The sequence below is a fragment of the Geotrypetes seraphini genome, chromosome 8, assembly GCF_902459505.1.
Source record: "Geotrypetes seraphini chromosome 8, aGeoSer1.1, whole genome shotgun sequence".
In the NCBI taxonomy this organism is placed as follows: domain Eukaryota; kingdom Metazoa; phylum Chordata; class Amphibia; order Gymnophiona; family Dermophiidae; genus Geotrypetes; species Geotrypetes seraphini.
The window spans coordinates 63,684,599-63,702,930 of NC_047091.1; the positions used below are offsets into that span (position 1 = coordinate 63,684,599).

The 18,332-nt window shown below is 48.2% G+C and overlaps 1 protein-coding gene across 2 annotated transcripts in view; it reads left to right on the plus strand.

Annotated features, from left to right (window-relative positions):
- The first annotated feature begins 1,349 nt into the window (after positions 1 to 1,349).
- The window catches only part of LOC117365104 (cofilin-2-like), a 30,568-nt gene continuing 13,585 nt past the window's right edge, over positions 1,350 to 18,332 (plus strand). Inside the window, exon 1 of one of the 2 annotated variants that reach the window (XM_033955067.1) lies at positions 1,350 to 1,496. In XM_033955067.1, the coding sequence (XP_033810958.1) occupies positions 1,494 to 1,496 (3 nt within the window). In that variant the 5' untranslated portion in view covers positions 1,350 to 1,493. Of the gene's footprint in view, positions 1,497 to 1,778; positions 1,815 to 18,332 lie in introns of those variants that run through there. The other variant, XM_033955065.1, reaches the window with a different exon arrangement.

The window sequence follows — 18,332 nt, forward strand, 5'->3', positions numbered from 1 at the left end:
CGGGCCTACCGGCTGGACGGGCAAGAACCGTCTGGCCTGAAGAACAGGTTAGTTTGGAGGTTTGGGGGTTGTTAGCGCCGGGGGGGGGGATGCGTCTTCGGGCAGGAGGGATTGGACACCCTCCTGCCAGCGATCGGTAGTGTCGGGGTGGGAGGGAGATCGGTAATGTCGGGGGGGGGGGGCGGTTGGTAGTGTCGGGGGGGGGGCGGTTGGTAGTGTCGGGGGAGGGCATCCGATTGAACAGGCCGCGGCCCGCTATACTTATAGCGGCAGAGAGATCCCTTGCCGCGATAAGTGTAGCGGGCTGTGTCTAATCTAACCCGATTCTCTAACCAGCGTCTGTAACATGGACGCCGGTTACAGAATCGGGGTTTTAGTGTAGGCCGATTCTGAATAGGACGCCTCTCCCGGGCGTCCTATACAGAATCAGGGCCTAGGTGTCTTGCGGGCCTCGCCTTCAATATAGGCAGCCTGCCTGGGGAGCATTTTTTTTTAAAAAACGTGCATCCCGATTGGCTGATTAGACAGCTGTAGGACGCCTACAGCTGCCTAAAATCGGGACGCACTTTTGGAGAATCAGGGCCAGACTGTGCAAGTCTGCCCAGTACTGGCCTTAGTTCAATATTTAATATTATTTTCTGATTCTAGATCCTCTGTGTTCATCCCACGCTTCTTTGAACTCAGTCACAGTTTTACTTTGCACCACCTTTCTCAGAAGCGCATTAAAGTAGAATTTCCTAACATTGCTCTTGAATCTACCACCCCTCAACCTCAAATTATGTCCTCTGATTTTACCATTTTCCTTTCTCTGGAAAAGATTTTGTGCTACCTTAATACCTTTCAATAATTTGAACGTCTGAATCATATCTCCCCTGTCCCTCCTTTTCTCTGTCTAGGGTATACATATTCAGGGCTTCCAGTCTTTCCTCAAACCCGGACAAACTGCTGGGTTTTGGAAATCCCTCCTGATACCCAGACAGTCCTCTAAAAAGAGGACATGTCTGTGTTTTTTCGGACATTTAGTAACTCTATTAGTGCCTAAGTTAAGACGCCATTTATAGAATATGGGCCTGAGTCCTTATTTTATCAGTCACCTACTCGGAAAATAATGAATTTATTGTATCTTTGTTGTTATTACTTTTCCTTAGAAAGGGTGGTTATCCTTTCTATAGCTCCTTTCATTTTTGTCAATCGTCTTTCAGTTAAAAAAAAAAACCCAAACCAACTCCAAACAACTTATTTATTACAGTAAAACGTGTCCTAAGATCTGAGAGCGTTTTTTCTTTCCTTTTTTTGTAAAGCAAACCTATGCCCTCGTCTAAGGCCCAGCTCTTGTGCAAGTGCTGAAGTGAAATGCCTGCGTAAGCTGTAAACTGATCCTCAGGCTGCACCTGGACACCGCCCACATTCCTGCTCTGGGCGGGGACGGAAAACACTTTCTTTCCAGATTCGAGCAGCGGCAGTCCACCTTCAGCTTTCCGCCACGACCAATCATGGTAAGTTGGCCCCTCGCCCCCCCACCCCGACCCTATCCCGGTCCTTCCAGCCGGCTTTGGCAACCCTCGTTTGAGTCTTCCCCGCGCCGGCGGATTTTGCAGAAATCCGATACGGCAAATTTTGCCATATCGTTCTTCTTTCTTTCTCGTTATTGCATTTTTAATACTTGTGCATTGATCGTTAATCCTGGTTTGCTCGTGACCCCGCAGTTTCTTGTACTGTGCGGCAGCGCTGGGTCGCTAGATGCGGGCCAGCAGCCTGGCGCAGTTTGGAGCACGGCAGGAAGCGGAGTCGCCATGTCTGCCTTTGTGTCGCAGGTGTGACTTACGCCCCGGTTCTCGGATCTCTTTCGAGGGTCGGTCCCAGTTCCTTCTCTGGAGATTGGGGGGAGGGGGGGTGACCCGGCCCGGCCCGGCCCGCTCCGCTCCGCTTCCTCTATCAATGGACTTTGAGCCCGGGAAACTGCATTTCCGGCTTTAGCGGCGAGGAGCCTCTCAGCTTGAGAGTCCGGGCAGAGGCCTGCTCTCCCTCCACGCTGTTTGGGAGTTTAGGCAGCGACCTGTTCTCCCCCCCCCCCCCCCCCTCCCCCTCCCCATCACCATCACCTCGCTGTTCTTTTCCTCTTCTCCGCCCGCCGCAGGTGAGGACTGATTGGGTGCGGTCGGCATCGGTGCCTGGGAGCCGATGTGGCGGGGCGGAAAGAAAGAAGCGCCTGCGGTCTTCGGCCGCTTACTTTCCCATTCTTTCGATATTGGCTCTAGTTTCTTTTTCTGCCTTATTCCTGAGGTGGTGGTGGTGATGTCTTTACAAGGTTCCTCTTAAGGGTTTAGTTTAGAGAATGACATGGTGACAAAATTCATCACCGTTCCTGTCCCCGTGGATAACCGCGGGAAATAATCCCATTTCATTTTTTAGTATCTAGTTCAGCCTCAGCCCTTCTACACCAGCATTCTTCAAAGCAAAGCTTGAGGGTCAGTGGTTGTGGCCATTCATACTCTGATTCTTCCCTCTCTCCTTAAAGAATGACATGAAGATGGTTTACCGTGGTTATCCGCGGGAACGGTGATGAATTTTGTCACCATGTCATTCTCTAGTTTAGTTACATAAATTCGTTTTAGACAGTGTTATAGATTATTATTTTTTTATTTTTATAGACATGCATTTATAGTCCAGTGTTCTCCCCAGAAATTTTTTCCAGCCGGGTGGCATGAAAAAAATAGCTGGGTGGGGCGGGATGGGGAAATTTGGTGGTGGGGAAAATTAACCCCCTCTTTTACTAAGGTGCGCTAACATTTTTAGCACGAGCAAACTCCCGCGCTATGTGGGAAAACTCTAGCGCGCGTGGTAATTCTGCGCGCGCTAAGCACACTAAAACCATTTTCGCAACTTAGTAAAAGGAACCCTAAATGTGTACTATTTTTATTAGTTAATTATTTTCCAATGTTAAATGACTTCCTTTTCTTAAGGTTTGACACTTGTGCCAGAATATTTTTACTAAATTTAAGAAGCATCCAATGCTAGAAGAGAATAATTAGGTATTTGCCCTCTTTCAAATGGCATAGAGATTTTAAAAAGGGAAAGGTTTTAATGAAGTTATTAGGTTCAATCTAGCCATTTATTTCTGCATGAATTTAAACAACTAAAAAATAAATAAATAAATATAGCTCATCCAGTCATACAAGAATGGCTCTACAGCAGGAGTGTCAATACTTTTTGGGCTTGCGAGCTGCTTTTAAAATGACCAAGTCAAAATGATTTACCAACAATAAAATTTAAAAAAACACAAAGCACACTGTACGCAGAGAAAATGTTAATTATCATTTATATTCTGCGGGTTTTCAAAGAGGTCAAGGCAGATGACTTTATGCAATGTCACCTCAGGAACAACTACACAAAAATAGACAAATATGCCCCCTCCCTTTTTACTAAATCACAATAGCGTTTTTTAGAGCAGGGAGATGCGCTGAATGCCCTGCGCTGCTCTCGATGCTCATAGGCTCCCTGCGCTAAAAACCGATATTGCGGTTTAGTAAAAGGGGGCCATAGTGCAAAATATAGACAGCAGATATAAATTCTTAAAACAGACACATTTTAATCACTAAATTGAAAATAAAATCATTTTTCTTACCTGGTGATTTCATGAGTCTCTGGTTGCACTTCCTTCTTCTGACTATAAATCCAATATTTCTTTCTTTCTGCCACTTCCCTTTTATTTCTCTCTCCCCCTGCCTGTCTTTCTTTCTCCCCATGTGCAGCCTTGCCCAGCTTCTATCCTTCCCATCCCTTGTGCAGCAGAACCCTTGAGCACCCCTACCATGCAGTCAAACCCCTGCTGTCCCTCCATCCTTCCTTCCCTGCCGACCACGAGCGAGCCCTACCTTCAGCCAGAGCAGCGTCAGGCCAGCAGCACTCTAAACAGGCTGCTTGGTCTTGTCTGTCGGGGATTTCACTCTGCCGCGCTACTGATGATGTCATCAGTAATGCAGCAGAATGAAATCCCCGACGGACAAGGCCAAGCAGCCTGTTTAAAGTGCTGCCGGCCCGACGCTGCTTTGGTTGAAGGTAGGGCTTGCTCGCGGTTGACGGGGGGAGGGAAGGATGGAGGGTCAGCAAGGGGTTTGGCTGCGCAGTGGGGGACTGGGTTGAAGAGTTGCTGGCGAATCCTGGGACTAGGGCTTATTTTTGGAGAAACATGGTATTAGAAGTCCTAGCAGTACCACAAGACAACTATGGTTAAGGTTTGGCTGACAGGCAGTGATGGTATTTGCAGCCTGCCAGCCACTCCCTACTTGCTTGAAGTTCTGTAATGATTAAAGATATGTATGACAGTACAGGCTCCCATAACTGAGCCTGTCTGATGGGAGGCCGGGAAGGGTGAATCGCACAGCCATACTGGCATTATTTGCTGTTTGAAACGTGGAGCTTTGGGTTACATATGGTAGATCTTATATCTCCATTTTGAGCTCCACCTTCCTTCTCTCTGCAGCCCCCCCTTCCCTCCACGCATGTGCGGACATCAACATGATGATATCACATGTGCATGACATGTCAACATCTGTGCATGTCTGGAGGCCTTCCAGCCACAGCCCCAAATTTAGTGTGCCACAACTTGGAAAGGTCTGACATACTGGTAAAGCATGTTGAAGCTTCAGCCTAAAAGTGTATTTTTCTTGGAATTGTGCCTTGCTTCTTTTTTCATATTTGTGGGCTTGAGAGAAATGTATATTTCCTAATAAGATATCTTTTTTTGTTTCATTGATATGGTTAGACATAGAATACTTTTTGTTAATCAAGAGTTATCTTGAAAAATTTGTTAAAATGCCTTTAAAATAAAAATGGGTTACAAAAATTAAAAAAGGGAAAAATCATGAATCTTCTAAATAGATATGTCTTTAAATTTTTCTGGGATGAGACAGAGCGTACTTTCATAAAAACATGATGGCAGATAAGGTCAAATGGCCCATCTGATCTGCCCTGCTATAATCTCTTCTTCCTAAGAGATCCTACACTTTCTTGAATTGACAGTCTGTCAGGAGACTGTTTCGCACATCTATCATGCATCTACCACCCTTTTTGTAAAAAAAAACAAAATGTTCAGGAGTAATCTAAAGGAAATTCTATTACTTCTTAACTTCGTCCTATGACCTCATGCCAGTTTTTTTTTCTTCATTTGAAAGACTTGCCTCCTTTACATTAATACCAATGAGATATTTAAACGTGCCTTTCCCTGTCAGCATCAGCAGTAGAGATGAGAGCACTGAACTGCATGATATATAGGATGGCACACTCCCTGGCTTTCAGTATTCTCTATCTCCAGCAGGCGTGTGGATGATCTCCTGGCTTCGGCTCTAGGTGTCTCCGTTCTGCCACCAGAGGAGGCATTTATTTTGTGGTGTTAGTTCCTGTCTTCTGGTTTCCCTCCTTTTTAATAAATAAATAAATATATGCCTAGCATCTGAGTGTGAAATCCAGCTGGACTGTTTTTTTTCCCTCTGGCTGGCCCCTGCTTCTTTGCTTGCTCCTCCTGACTTAGAAAAAAGAGAGAAGCAGCGGCAGGTGTTCTGCATTTAACTGTCATCTCCGTGGGCTGGCACACTACAAGTACGTTCCCACCTCTGTGGGCAGCAGCAGGTAACTGCTGGCCAATGCAGGCTTTGCAGGCGCTATCAGGGAGTATGTCCTGGCTGATTTGGGTGGCTCTTGGGACCGGGAAATGGGGATCTTTGGCAGGTATGAGGGCTGTTGCAGTTGGTGCTTTTGAGCTGCACTCTCCTCAACAGGCCTTCACGTGGTTGCATTTTCATACGCTTTTCTCAGCGGGTGGACTGCAACTTAGGAGGGAGCAGCGGCTCCTGTGGCACACAGAGGCATGGCCACCGAGACTTAAGAGCTGCTCCCACTGTGGGAAGCAGCGAGCAGTGTTCAGTATTTGAAAATCATGTGTTTCAACGCAGGAACAGTTCAATGTAGGCCAGAGTGCAACCAGTCAACAGGGAAGTTGATGAGTCAGCAGTTCCACACATTGTAGTTTGCCTCTGGGACTTCCACGATTTCAGAAGATATACTGGGGCAGGAGCCTTTCTCCCTGTAATTTGTGCTCTTACTGCACCAGCCCTATCATTAAGCAAGCTGATGCAGGGTTGCCGAACATGTCTGCCCCATTAACACTTCTTGGGGAGTCTATAGTGAAACAGCATTGGGTCCAGGACCCCATTCAGGGGGCTTCTGGGGTTGTGGTGGCCCATTCCTAATAGAAGGCAAAGGTTTCTATGGAGTCTGCCTTGGATTAGCTAGCTGAGATCCTGGAGGGAGGGCGAGCTCCCGGCAGTGGAGCCCGATGACCTTTTGGAGTTCTGTAACTTTCATAGGGATGAGCGTCCGACCTCTATCGTTCCTGGCCAAACATTGCGGATCCAGAGGTTTCAGTTCCAGCTACATTGAACACTAAGATGATGGGCACCAAGCGACTACCTAGGGCTTTTTCCCATCCATGAAGCCATTCAGGAACTGGTCTCTGCACAATGGTACTTCCCAGATGCCTACCTTAAGGGTTATGGATCACCTGTAGCCTCTCCCAGGAGAGGAACTACAAAAACTGAAGTGGTCTAAGATGGATTCTCTGGTGGTTGGGGGTCACCAAGATGACCAGCCTCCTGGTGGAGGGTAGGATTGTCCTTAAGGACGTGCAGGATCGTAAATTGATGGCAACGTTGAAATATGCCTTTGAGGTGGTGGCTATCTTTGCAGGCGGCCACCTTCAATTCTTTTGCAGCTAGGGCTTGTCTGTCTTGGGTGCAACAAGTGGTGGATTCAGTGGTGGAGGACTCTACCTCTATCAAAGATTTGCCACAGATTGAGTGGAGTGGCATACTTGGCAGATGCCTTGAATGATCTGGTGCAAACTTCGGCAAAATGGTGCTGACGGCGTCAGCTCATCGGCTGCTTTGGTTACGGCATTGGGCAGCAGATGCATCCTTCAAGCAATGTTTTACGAGGCTTCCCTTTAGGGGCAACTGCTCTTTAGCGAGGATCTGGAAAAGCTGGTCAAAGATCTAGGAGAGCCCAAGGCCCAGTGCTTGACAGGATCTTCTGAGAAGTACCAGTCTGTGCTAGTTTTTGAGATGGTATAACAAAAAACTAATAAACTTGGGAACTTATAGCCCAGGGCAAAATCAGGGGTTCCATAGAGACCGCTTTAAACAATGGCAGTCCTTTTGGCCCTCAGCATGTTTTCCCAGCCCAAGCCTCCCACTCTGCCCAATGATAGTTTGCTGGTTCACCCCTTGGATGGCCGAATAGGGGAATGGTTGTCTTGCTTTTTTGAGGAGTGGACCAAGATTACCACAGATCTTTGGGTGATAGACATTATTGAAGAAGGCTATAACATAGAGCTAGCTTTGCTGATCACCAATTTCTTTTTTGTAATCTCCTTGCTGCACTCCACTCAAGAAGGAGGCGATGTTGCTCACTATGGAAGTGGTGGTTTTTGGTGCCACCAGAGGAGGCATTTACTTTGTGGTGTTAAAGGACGGAGCCTTTCATCTGGTGCTGGATCTCAAACAGGTCAATCGGTTCTTGAAGGTGAAATATTTCAAGATGGAGACACCTCGCTTGGGAATTACGGTTGTGCTGCCGGGGGAGTTCTTGACTTCTCTGGATTTGAAGGAGGCGTACCTGCATATTCCCATTTAGCTGCCCCATCAGAAATTTCTTCTCTTTGCAGTACTGGGTCATCACTTTCAGTTCCAAGCCCTTCCTTATGGGCCGATGATGGCTCCCAGAACCTTCTCCAAAGTGATGGTGGACTTAGCACTGCTCTTCGGAAGGAAAACGTCAGAGTTCGTATCTCGATGACTGGTTGATCAGGGCAAGTTTGTCGGCAGAGGGTTGTTTGCAAGTCAAGTCCAGGATTGTTGCAGTGCTATGGTCCTTGGGCTGGGTAGTCAACATGGCCAAGAGTCATTTGGAACCTTCACAGACTCTGGAGTACCTGGGGGTTCTTTTCGATACAACGCAGGACTGGAACTTCAAAGAATCAAGTTATGCTCTCAGATCTGCAGTTTGCTTCGGGGCACAAGACCCAGGACCTGGGATTATGCGCAACTGTTGGGCTCAATGGCGGCAACTTTGGAAATAATAGCATGGGCTCAAGTTCACGAGACCATTGCAGGCCTTGGTTCTCAATTGTTGAAGTCTGGTCTCCCAGGATTATTATTTGTACATAAGAACAAAAGAAAAGCCTCTAGTGTGTCAGACCAATGGTCCATCAAGCCCAGTAGCCCGTTCTCACGGTGGCCAATCCAGGTCACTAGTACCTGGCCAAAACCCAAGCAGTAGCAATATTCCATGCTACCAGGGCAAGCAGTAGCGATATTCCATGCGATATAGGGCAAGCAGTGGCTTCCTCTGTCTTTTTCAATAAAAAGACAGTATGGACTTTTTCTCCAGGAAATTATCCTTTTTTAAAACCTGCTACGCTATCCACTCTTATCACAACCTCTGACAATGCGTTCCAGAGCTTAACTATTCTCTTGAGTGAAAAAAAAAAAAAATTTCTTCCTACTGGTTTTAAAAGTATTTCCCTGTAACTTTGAGTGTCCCCTAATTTTTGACAGAGTGAAAAATTGCTCCACTTGTACCCATTCTACTCCACTCAGGATTTTGTAGACTTCAATCATATCTCCCCTCAGCTGTCTCTTTTCCAAGCTGAAGAACCTTAACCTTTTTAGGCTTTCCTCATACGAGGGGAGTTCCAGCCCCTTTATCATCTTGGTTGCTCTTCTCTGTGTACACTTCTCCCTCCGTATTCGTGGTTTTAGCATTCGCAGTTTTGATTATTCACGGTTTTAAGTTTGCTGGCTCCTCCCCCAAATTACATCAGCTTGCATAGAGAAATCGCTGATTCCAGGCATTTACAGAGAAAATCGCCAATTTCTAGCACTTTCTTCACCGTATTTTGCTTCCCCTTCAAGAACAGGCCAAGTCTCCCACCATGTTATTCGCGGTTTCACCATATTTACAATGATTTTTAATAGAAAACAGAGAATAACATATGAAAAAGTTAATCCCCTATCACAGCGAATACGGAGGGAGAAGTGTATCAGTTGGACTTCTGCAGCCTGACCTGGTGGCTTGCCTGAAATAGTCCAGTCCAGGGAATACCTCTGGCATCCCCACAATGGGTGGTGGTAGTTGCATACGCCAGACAGTTTGGGCTGGGGTGTACAATGTCTGCATCATGGTGCCCAGGGGACCTGGACCATGCGGGAGTCTCGGTGGCCCATAAATTGCCTAGAGCTCAGTGGTGCGTAGAGCTTTCTTGGCTTTTTGGTTCCTCGTTGTGGACTGACAGGTCCAGATTTTTTCAGATAGTGTGAAGACAGTGGTCACATCAACAGAGAAGAGGGCACCCACAATGCCCAGATGGTGGAGGAGATGCATCTGGGCAGAGAGCCATCTGACATGCTTGTTGGTTGCCCATATTGTGGGTTCAGATAACATTTGGATGGATTTTCTCAGGCAGCTCTGTACTCGGTGGCGTGGGAACTGGCAGAGCAGGCGTTTCAATGTATTGTACAGAAATGGGACCTTCAGGTTCTAGATCTGATGGTCTCCAAACAGAACCACAAAGTTCCATAATTCAGGAGGCTTGGTCTGGATGCCCTTCTTCAGCCAATGGCTTGCTGTATATCTTTCTGCTTTGGCCGATGATAGGTTAAGCTCTGCACAGGATTGCTCTTCATCCCGCGTAAGCCATTGTATGCAGTGACTTCAGGTGCAGCAGCCCTTGCTCCTCCCTCTGGTTCTGGATCTTCTCCATCAGGATCCGATTCTGATGGAAAATCCATCCATCTTTGGTCATATGGCCTGGCTCTTGAGTGGTGAGGAGGAAAGGCTTTTCAATGTAGTCATTTCCACTCTTGGCAGGATGCAAAAGTGTTCAAGCATCTGCTAGAGTCTAAAATCTTTGAGGTTTGGTGCGGACAGTGGGCAATTTCTCTCATTTTCATTGCTGCACACTCTGGATTTTATCTAGGTGGATACGATAAGGGTCTAGTGCTCGGTTCACTTAAAGTGCAGTTGGCTGCCTTGGCTTGTTTCAGAGGGCATCTCCAAAATTGCTCATTAGCAGCACATCCGGATGTTCAGTTTCTCAAGGGAGTAGGGCACCTGTGTCCTTGGAGGGCCACTGTAAAGGACTTGACACTCAAGATGGTATTTCTTGTAGAGATTTCCTCCTCAAAGCGCATGGAGGCCTTTGAGCAGGAGGTGGTTTGAGAGGAGGTTTGACATTGAAAAGTCCTTTCTTGAATCTGGAAACCACCGGATGAGCAGAGAGGGGTTTCCCTTCAATAGGCTGATGGAAAGCTGCAATTGCACTGAGATGGATTCAGATTGATGTAGACTTGAGGCCAGAAGTCGATAAGTGCAAAAGATAATCTAAAACAAGATAAGGAGGAATGTTGGGGCTCCGTATCATGAGAAAAAACACCACGTAGAAAATCTAGTCCATTTTTGGTGATAGCATTGTCTAGTGGTAGGTTTCCTAGAAGCCTCTAAAATGTCTGACAGGTTAAGAAAACTGAAGAGGAGTCATGTTGAGAGGTACCAAGCTGTCAGGTGTAGAGACTGCAGATTGGGATGAAGCAGAGATCCCTGGCTCTGTGTAAGTAGAGAAGGAAAAACTGGTATAAGGTGTGGCTCTCTGCTGCTGAGTTGAAGTAGAAGGGAGTAAGGTTGCCTCGGCCACCGAGGAGCAATCAGAATCATGGTGACATGGTCGCTCTGCAACTTGACAAGAGTCTTGAGAATGAGAGGGAATGGAGGAAATGCATAGAGGAAGAGATTCATCCAGTCCATAAGAAAAGCATCTGCTTTGAGGCAATGAGGAGAGTATATCCTGGAGCAGAACTGAGGCAGTTTGTAGTTGCGGGGAGCTGCAAAGAGGTCTATCTGAGGCGTTCCCCACTGTGAAAAAATGTGATGAAGAGGCGAGGAATGGAGAGTCCATTCGTGAGGTTGCAGAAGATGACTCAAGTTGTCCGCCAAGCAATTTTTCGCCCTTTGGATGTAGACAGCTTTGAGGAAGGTGTTGTGGCGGATTGCCCAGTCCCAAACCTTCAGAGCTTCTTGATAAAGGGAGGCAGATCACGTCCCTCCCAGTTTGTTGACATAATACATGGCAACTTGGTTGTCCGTCCGAATGAGGACTACTTGGTCATGAAGAAGATGTTGAAAAGCGTTGAGCCTTGTAAATCGCTCTGAGTTTCAACAGATTGATGTGACATTGACGATCTGTACTGGTCCAGTGGCCTTGTGTACGGAGACCATCGACATGAGCGCCCCAAGCATAGGTCAAAGAATCTGTTGTGAGGACCTTCTGATGAGGGGGCATTTTGGAAGAGTAAGCCTCTGGAGAGATTGGAAGAGAGCATCCACCAACGGAGAGACTGCTTCAAAGAAGGAGTGACTGATGTGTTGAGAAAGTGGATCGCAAATCTGCATCCATTGAGAAGCCAGGGTCCAATGAGGAATTCTGAGGTGAAGTCTGGCAAAAGGAGTCACATGTACTGTAGAGGCCATGTGACCTAGTAGTACCATCATGTGTCTCGCTGAGATGGAAGAGCGGGAAGACACTATATGATAGAGTTGAAGGAGAGCTTCCAGATGTTGTGGAAGGAATGCTCTGAGTTGGATAGTATCCAGAACAGCTCCGATGAATTGTAGATTAGAATCTCAGAACTGAGAGGGTTGAAGCTGGGATTTGGGAAAGTCGATTTCGAATCCCAAACTTTGTAGGAACCACGTAGGCTGTTGGGTCACTACAATAACCCCCTGAGATGTGGAATCTTTGAGCCAGTCAAGGTAGGGGAATACCTGAAGACCATGGTTCCGTAGAGCTGCTTCCACCACCACCAGGCACTTGGTGAACACTCTGGGAGATGAAGCCAGGCCAAAAGGCAGCACTCTGTATTGATAATGCAGATTCCCCACCCAAAATCTGAGATATTAACGGGAAGCCGGATGGATGGGAATATGAGTGTAGGCCTGCTTGAGATCCAGAGAGCATAACCAGTCGTTCTGATCGAGAAGGGGATAAAGAGATGCCAGGGACAACATGCAAAATTTTTCTTTGACCAAAAATTTGTTGAGAGCCTTGAGATCCAGAATGGGCTGCAGATCACCCGTCTTCTTCGGAACAAGGAAGTAACAGGAGTAAAAACCCCTTTTCGGCTGTTCCAAGGGAACTGGTTCGTTGGTATGGAGATGAAGCAGAGCTTGAGCTTCCTGAAGAAGGGCGGTCTGGGATGGATTGGAAGGATACTCTCTTGGAGGAAGCTCTGGTGGAACCTGAGTGAAATGAAGAGAGTATCCTTCTCTGATGATGGTCAGTACCCAGAGGTCGGATGTAATTGTCATCCATTGGTGTTAAAAATGATGGAGATGACCTCCTATAGAGGGAAGAGAAGTCAAAGACAGAACGCTGAAGGTTATGCTCTGTTGTAAACAGTCAAAAAGGCTGTGAAGCCTTAGGTGCAGCAGAAGGTTGAGATTTTTGTTGCTTCCGAGGCTGCTGTTTCTTAGGAGGAGGGCGAGTATAAGGAGCTGTCCTTGGAGCAAAACGCCTCTGGTAAATGGGAGGAGGGCATGTAGGCTTGGTAGGTGTTGGCTTTGGTTTAGGTCTGACAATAGAAGCAAAAGATTTTTCATGTTCAGACAATTTCTTGGTGGCAGCCTCAGTCGATTCATCGAAGAGGTCATTGCCTGCACAAGGAATATTAGCCAAGCAGTCCTGAAGATTAGGATCCATGTCAATGGTACGAATCCAGGCAAGGCGACGCTTGGTTACAGAGCAAGCAGCCACCCGGGCAGACAACTCAAAGGCATCATAAGATGACTGAAGTAGATGGAGTCTGAGTTGATAGAGAAGTGATGACTTCTTGAAATTTGAAGTGTTTTTGAGTGTCTAAATAGGTAAGAAATTTAAGCAAAAGAGCAATAAGGAACTCAAAATAGGTGATAAAATGGAAGTTATAATTGAGGTCTATAGAGGACATCATGGCGTTTTGATAGATGCAACGCCCAAATTTGTCCATAGTTTTCCCTTCTCTTCCAGGAGGAACTGTGGCATAAACCTTGGAAGGATGGGACCTCTTCAAAGAGGACTCCACAAGTAGGGACTGATGAGATAACTTTGAATTATCAAATCCCTTATAATGGAGTGTTTTGTATCTGGAGTCCAATTTGCTTGGAACCGCTGGAATTACATAAGAAGTCTCTAGGCATCTGGTAAAAGTTTGAGACAAAAGCTTGTGAATAGGAAGCTTAAGTGACTGCTGGAGGTTGAGGAAGATGCATGACTTCAAGATACTCCTTTAGAGTATTTGGAACCAGCATCTAGTTGAAGATCCAAGTCCACAGCCATCTGACGAAGAAAAGATGAGAACGATAGCTGATCTGGCAATGCTTTGCCTCAAGAAAGACTTGATGTCGTCGAGACAGCCTGGGTTGAAGATGAAGCTTCGGCCAGAAAAAAAGGCCTCAAAAGAATAGGGAGGCTTGGACGAGGTTATGGAAGCCGCTGAATCCTCGAGGTGTGGAAGTGGAGACCTTTAACAAAGAGTCGGCGGTCTAGTAAAAGTAGGTGTAAATCAAGGCTTAGTGGAAGAAGGATGTTCCTTAGAGGAAGAACTATGCCTGGAAGGATGCCTCAATGAAGGTCTCGATCGTCGATGAGAACGGTGCTTGGAAGCAGATCTCGAAGATCAAGGAGACTTTGCCTCTGAGACAGTAGCAGCCGATGCCACCAAAGAATGGATGGGACTGGAGACCATGGATTGAAGCTCCAGAGGCTTGATGGAGGAACTTCGATGCACTCCCAGACTCTACTCCTTGTATAGAATGTGAGGATGCCTGCCGAGGCACTTGCAAAGAATCTGCTACTTGCTTCATGTGCTTAGATGCCAGATCAGACACTCGCAGAGATGCTCCCTGCATAGAGTGTGAAGGTTCAGCCGATGGCAGAGGAAGAGGCTCGACCTCGCAGGAGTCTGCAGAATGCCCAGGCTGGATTAGAGTAACTAGCTTCGGTCCCATTTTGGTAAGAAACTGAAGAAATTGCTGCTCTAACATGTTCTGGAAGGAAGCCGGCAAAGATGGATCCACGTCTGAAACCAGACCACCTGCCTTGACTGGAGGTTCCACCGAGGCAGTGGAAATGTGCTTAGACTTAGAAGTCTTAGGCACCTTAAGCACTACTGGTGGAACTGTCTGCTGAGCTATCTGACATGAGGAAACGGGAATATGTAGCAGACGTCGTCTAAGAAAGAGCCGCTGCAAACGAAGAAGATCTGATGAGGCTCGAAGTCGAAGCGGTGGAGGTAGGACCCTCGGTTGAAGGTGAGACAGAAGTGGGCTTCGAAGTTGAAGATGTGGACGAATCCATCTGGAAGAACTTTTCCACTGAAAGTTAACTACGTTTAAGGGCTCGAGGTTGAAGGGTAGCACAGCGTTCGCACGACTTCGGATGATGTTGTGGCCCAAGGCACTTGAGGCACCTAGTGTGAGGGTCTGTGAGAGAAATAGAATGTTGACACTGGATACACTTCTTGAATCCTGTCGCTGGCTGGGACATAGAAGGAAAAACAGCCGCTGCAAAGTCGAAGCCCTTGGGCTGCGGTCGAGTGGCCTGCCCCTGCAGCTGAACGGAAGAACTAAAAATTTATTTTTTTATTTTTTTTTACTGAAAATAAAAGCAAGAATGTACGAACAGCGATCGTGAATAAAAAAAACATAAACCGCGGTGTAGAGAAGGCACGAAGTGAAAAGTTAAATGCAGCGGCGGTCACGTGATGAGTCTGGAGTGAGCGGACGTGTTTTTCGAGCTCTCTGACCTCGGGTCTTCTAACACCGGCTTAACTACCTTTAAACTGCTGGCTGGATATCTCAGCTCCCCCCGGATTTTGTGCTACGGTTGGGCGTGTGCGAGGGGCAACTCGCCGGGCCGCTGGGACCTGGTATGCCGGTACGGGTAGCAAAGACACCTAAGCAGAAGTCGGCCCTATCTGGGTCTAAGATGGCGGCGTCCCCGGCTCCCGTTTCGGCGCCGGCACAGTGGGGAGAATGGGCCCAGGAAATTTCCCGCATGGTTACCGCTGCCCTAGAAGATCGTTTGCACAAACTGCAGTCTGCAGTGGAGGGCATAAATGAGCGCTTTGAGACCCACGCCACCCGTATCGCAGCGGTGGAGCAGCGCATTTCCGATGGGGAGGACGCGGCTTCACAAGATCGGGAAAGTGTGATCGCCTTGAGGGCTCAGGTGGTCAACCTCACCAGCCGGCTTGATGACCAAGAGAACCGCCAGCGGAGGAATAATTTACGGGTGGTGGGTCTGCCGGAGTTTCGGGCGGATCAGGATCTGTATAACTTTTTCCAAGTATGGCTCCCGACGCAGCTGGGCCTGGCGCCGCCAGTGGCGGGCTTTCTGTGCGAAAGGGCTCATCGCCTGGGGCAGCGCTCGGGAGACTCTAACCGTCCACGAGCAGCGATAGCGCGTTACCTGAATTGGAGAGAGAAAGACATCATCCTTCATGCTTACAGGAAAGCCGGTCTGCTGGAATATGAGGGGCGGAAGCTGCTGTTATTCAACGACTACTCCCTCCACGTGGCGTCCCTCCGCAGAGAAATGGCGCCCCTGTGCACAGCATTCCATCGGAGAGGAGTGCGCTTCGCGCTAGTCTACCCAGCGTCTCTGCGTACCTTCCCTGATCGTGCGGAGGCCCAACGCTATTTGGATTCCCTGCCTGTGGCCGACAACGGAGGAGTCCCTGCAGCTGATCGGGTGGTTTGAGCCGCATGGTCGGGGCGTTCTGCATCCAGTTTTTTGCCTCTTGATTTCCTGCCTGCTGGCCGGTGGTGTAGACTGTGGCCTTGCGATTCCTGATGCCCTGTTGGCTGGTCTTGGCTGGCGTGAGCGGGGGAGGTTGGAGGGACTGGGGACTGGCAAGGTTTGGTGTTTTTGCCGTGCTCCCTTGCTGTTGGGATGAGGGCTGGACTGGTTTCACGGTTCCCAGCCTTCTTCCTCTTCTCTCTCTGGTTGTTGTTTGCTTTTTCAGCTGGGAATACCTGGGCAGTGTTGTTTTTTGCTGTGGGGGGTGAGCTTTATTATTGTACATCTGTCAGTACTCTCTCTTTGTTTTAGGAGACCCGGGGTTCTTGAGTGCTCTGTAGGGGATTTTGGGTTGCTTGTGTTTTGGGGTGTGCTGTATATTGTTTTTTCCCTTTCCTTATTCTGTTTTGTCAGGGGTGGGATTTTTGGGGATGACTACGGGGATTGTTTCTCATGGGGGAGGGTGTGGGGCTGTTCCCCATTTTTTCATTCTGTGCTGGGGGGCTCTGGGGATGGCTCTGGGATAGTGTTTTTTCGGGGGGTGGGTTGTGGTTGGAGGGTAGGGGGGGTTGGGGGTGGGGGGTTAGGGGGGGGATGTTGTGTTTGTGTGTGGGGTTGGATGGCTGTGGTTTGGATGGGTTGTGGAGTAGACTGTGTGTGTGGGGGTGCAGTGATCCCGGGGGTGGATGTACTGGATTCTTTGTTCTGAGCTCCTGCTTGGGGGGTTTCTGGTTCTCTGGGTTCCAGATGGGAGGCCTAGCTGGGGGGCAGCCCGTCTCTACTATTTTCAGGTATACTGTTCTTGCCTTTGGGACATTTTTTTCATTATGACTAAGTTGACCATATCTACTTTAAATGTAGACGGGATCCATTCCCCTATTAAGAGGAAAAAATTGTTGTCGTGGTTCCGAAGGAGGGGGACGGATATCGCTTTTGTGCAAGAAACCCATCTTTCGGCTGCGGAGCATCTCAAGCTGCGGCGAGAATGGGTAGGCGAGGTCTGTTCGTCCTCCTTTGGTGCCCGGAAGCGAGGGGTTGCCATTCTTATTCATAAACAGTTGCCCTTCCATGTTCATAAAGTTCTCCAAGATCGTGATGGCCGCTATGTTATTGCTTTGGGGGAACTATGGGGTCATAAGTGGCTATTGTGCAATGTGTATGCTCCTAATGTGTATAATCATAAATTTTTCTCGGATTTGCTTGCCAAGATAGCCATGTATCCTGAGTATCAACCGGTGGTAGGAGGGGACTTCAATATTACCGCTGATCCCGCACTGGATTGTAGCCCGGCTAAGGGTGGGACCAGGGACCACGGAGCCAAGGGGGTGAACTTTTTGCTTAGCCAGTTGCAGCTGTTGGACACTTGGAGGATTTTGCACCCTGCGGAGCGTACTTACACTTTCTATTCGCATCCCCACAATGTATATGCCAGATTGGATTACTTGTTGGTGTCGCCCTCTCTGCTCTCCAGAGTGTCTGGGATTGATATCGAGGAGGTTCCCCTGTCGGATCATTCACCAGTCGTCATGGAGCTTCAGTTCACGTCGGATCCTGGGGAACGCCATTGGAAATTTCCATGCTCTCTCTATCGAGATCTCGACTTTCATAAATTTCTTCGGGAACAGTGGATGGAGTATAGTTCGCACAATCATACCGAAGATGTTGGTCCAGTGACTTATTGGGAGGCCTCCAAGGCGGTCCTGCGAGGGTTTATTATTGCTTATCTGTCTCGTAAACGGCGGTCACTGGATGCGGAATTGTTGACTCTGTCGGGGGAGCTTCGACAGCTGCGGGCGCGCCATTGTACTTCTCTCTCACTGGATGACAAACTTCGCCTCTTGGACGTTCGGCGGCAGATCGATGCCATCCTGACGCAGAGGGCTTCCCGCGATATTTATTTTCAACGGTATAAACTGTATGCCTGGGGAGGTAAGACAGGGAGGTTGTTGGCTAATTTGGTCCGGCCTCCGCGTACCAGGCAGGTTATCCTCTCCATCAGAGACCACAAGGGTACCTGTTACACGCAGGAGCGCCAGATTCAGCAGCAATTTGTTCACTTTTATGAATCTCTGTATGCGAATAGACCGTTCTCGGACGCTGACCGGGATGCTTTCTTTCAGGGGCTTCGGCTCCCTCGGTTGACAGACGCCCAGTTGGGACAATTGAATGCCCCTATTAGTCCCGAAGAAGTGCAGATTGGTATCAAGCAGCTTAAGTTAACTAAGGCACCGGGCCCGGATGGGTTTGGATCTGAGTATTATAAGATTCTGTCGGATCAGATCTCTCCGGCTTTGGCGGGAGCGTTTAATGAACTCTCTGAGTCTCGCGGTTTGGGGTCTCCTAATATGGCCCATGTGGTGCTGCTGCCTAAGCCTGGCAAGGATGCGGCACAGGTGGGTTCCTATCGACCTATCTCCCTCCTTAATCAGGATGCCAAACTCTTTGC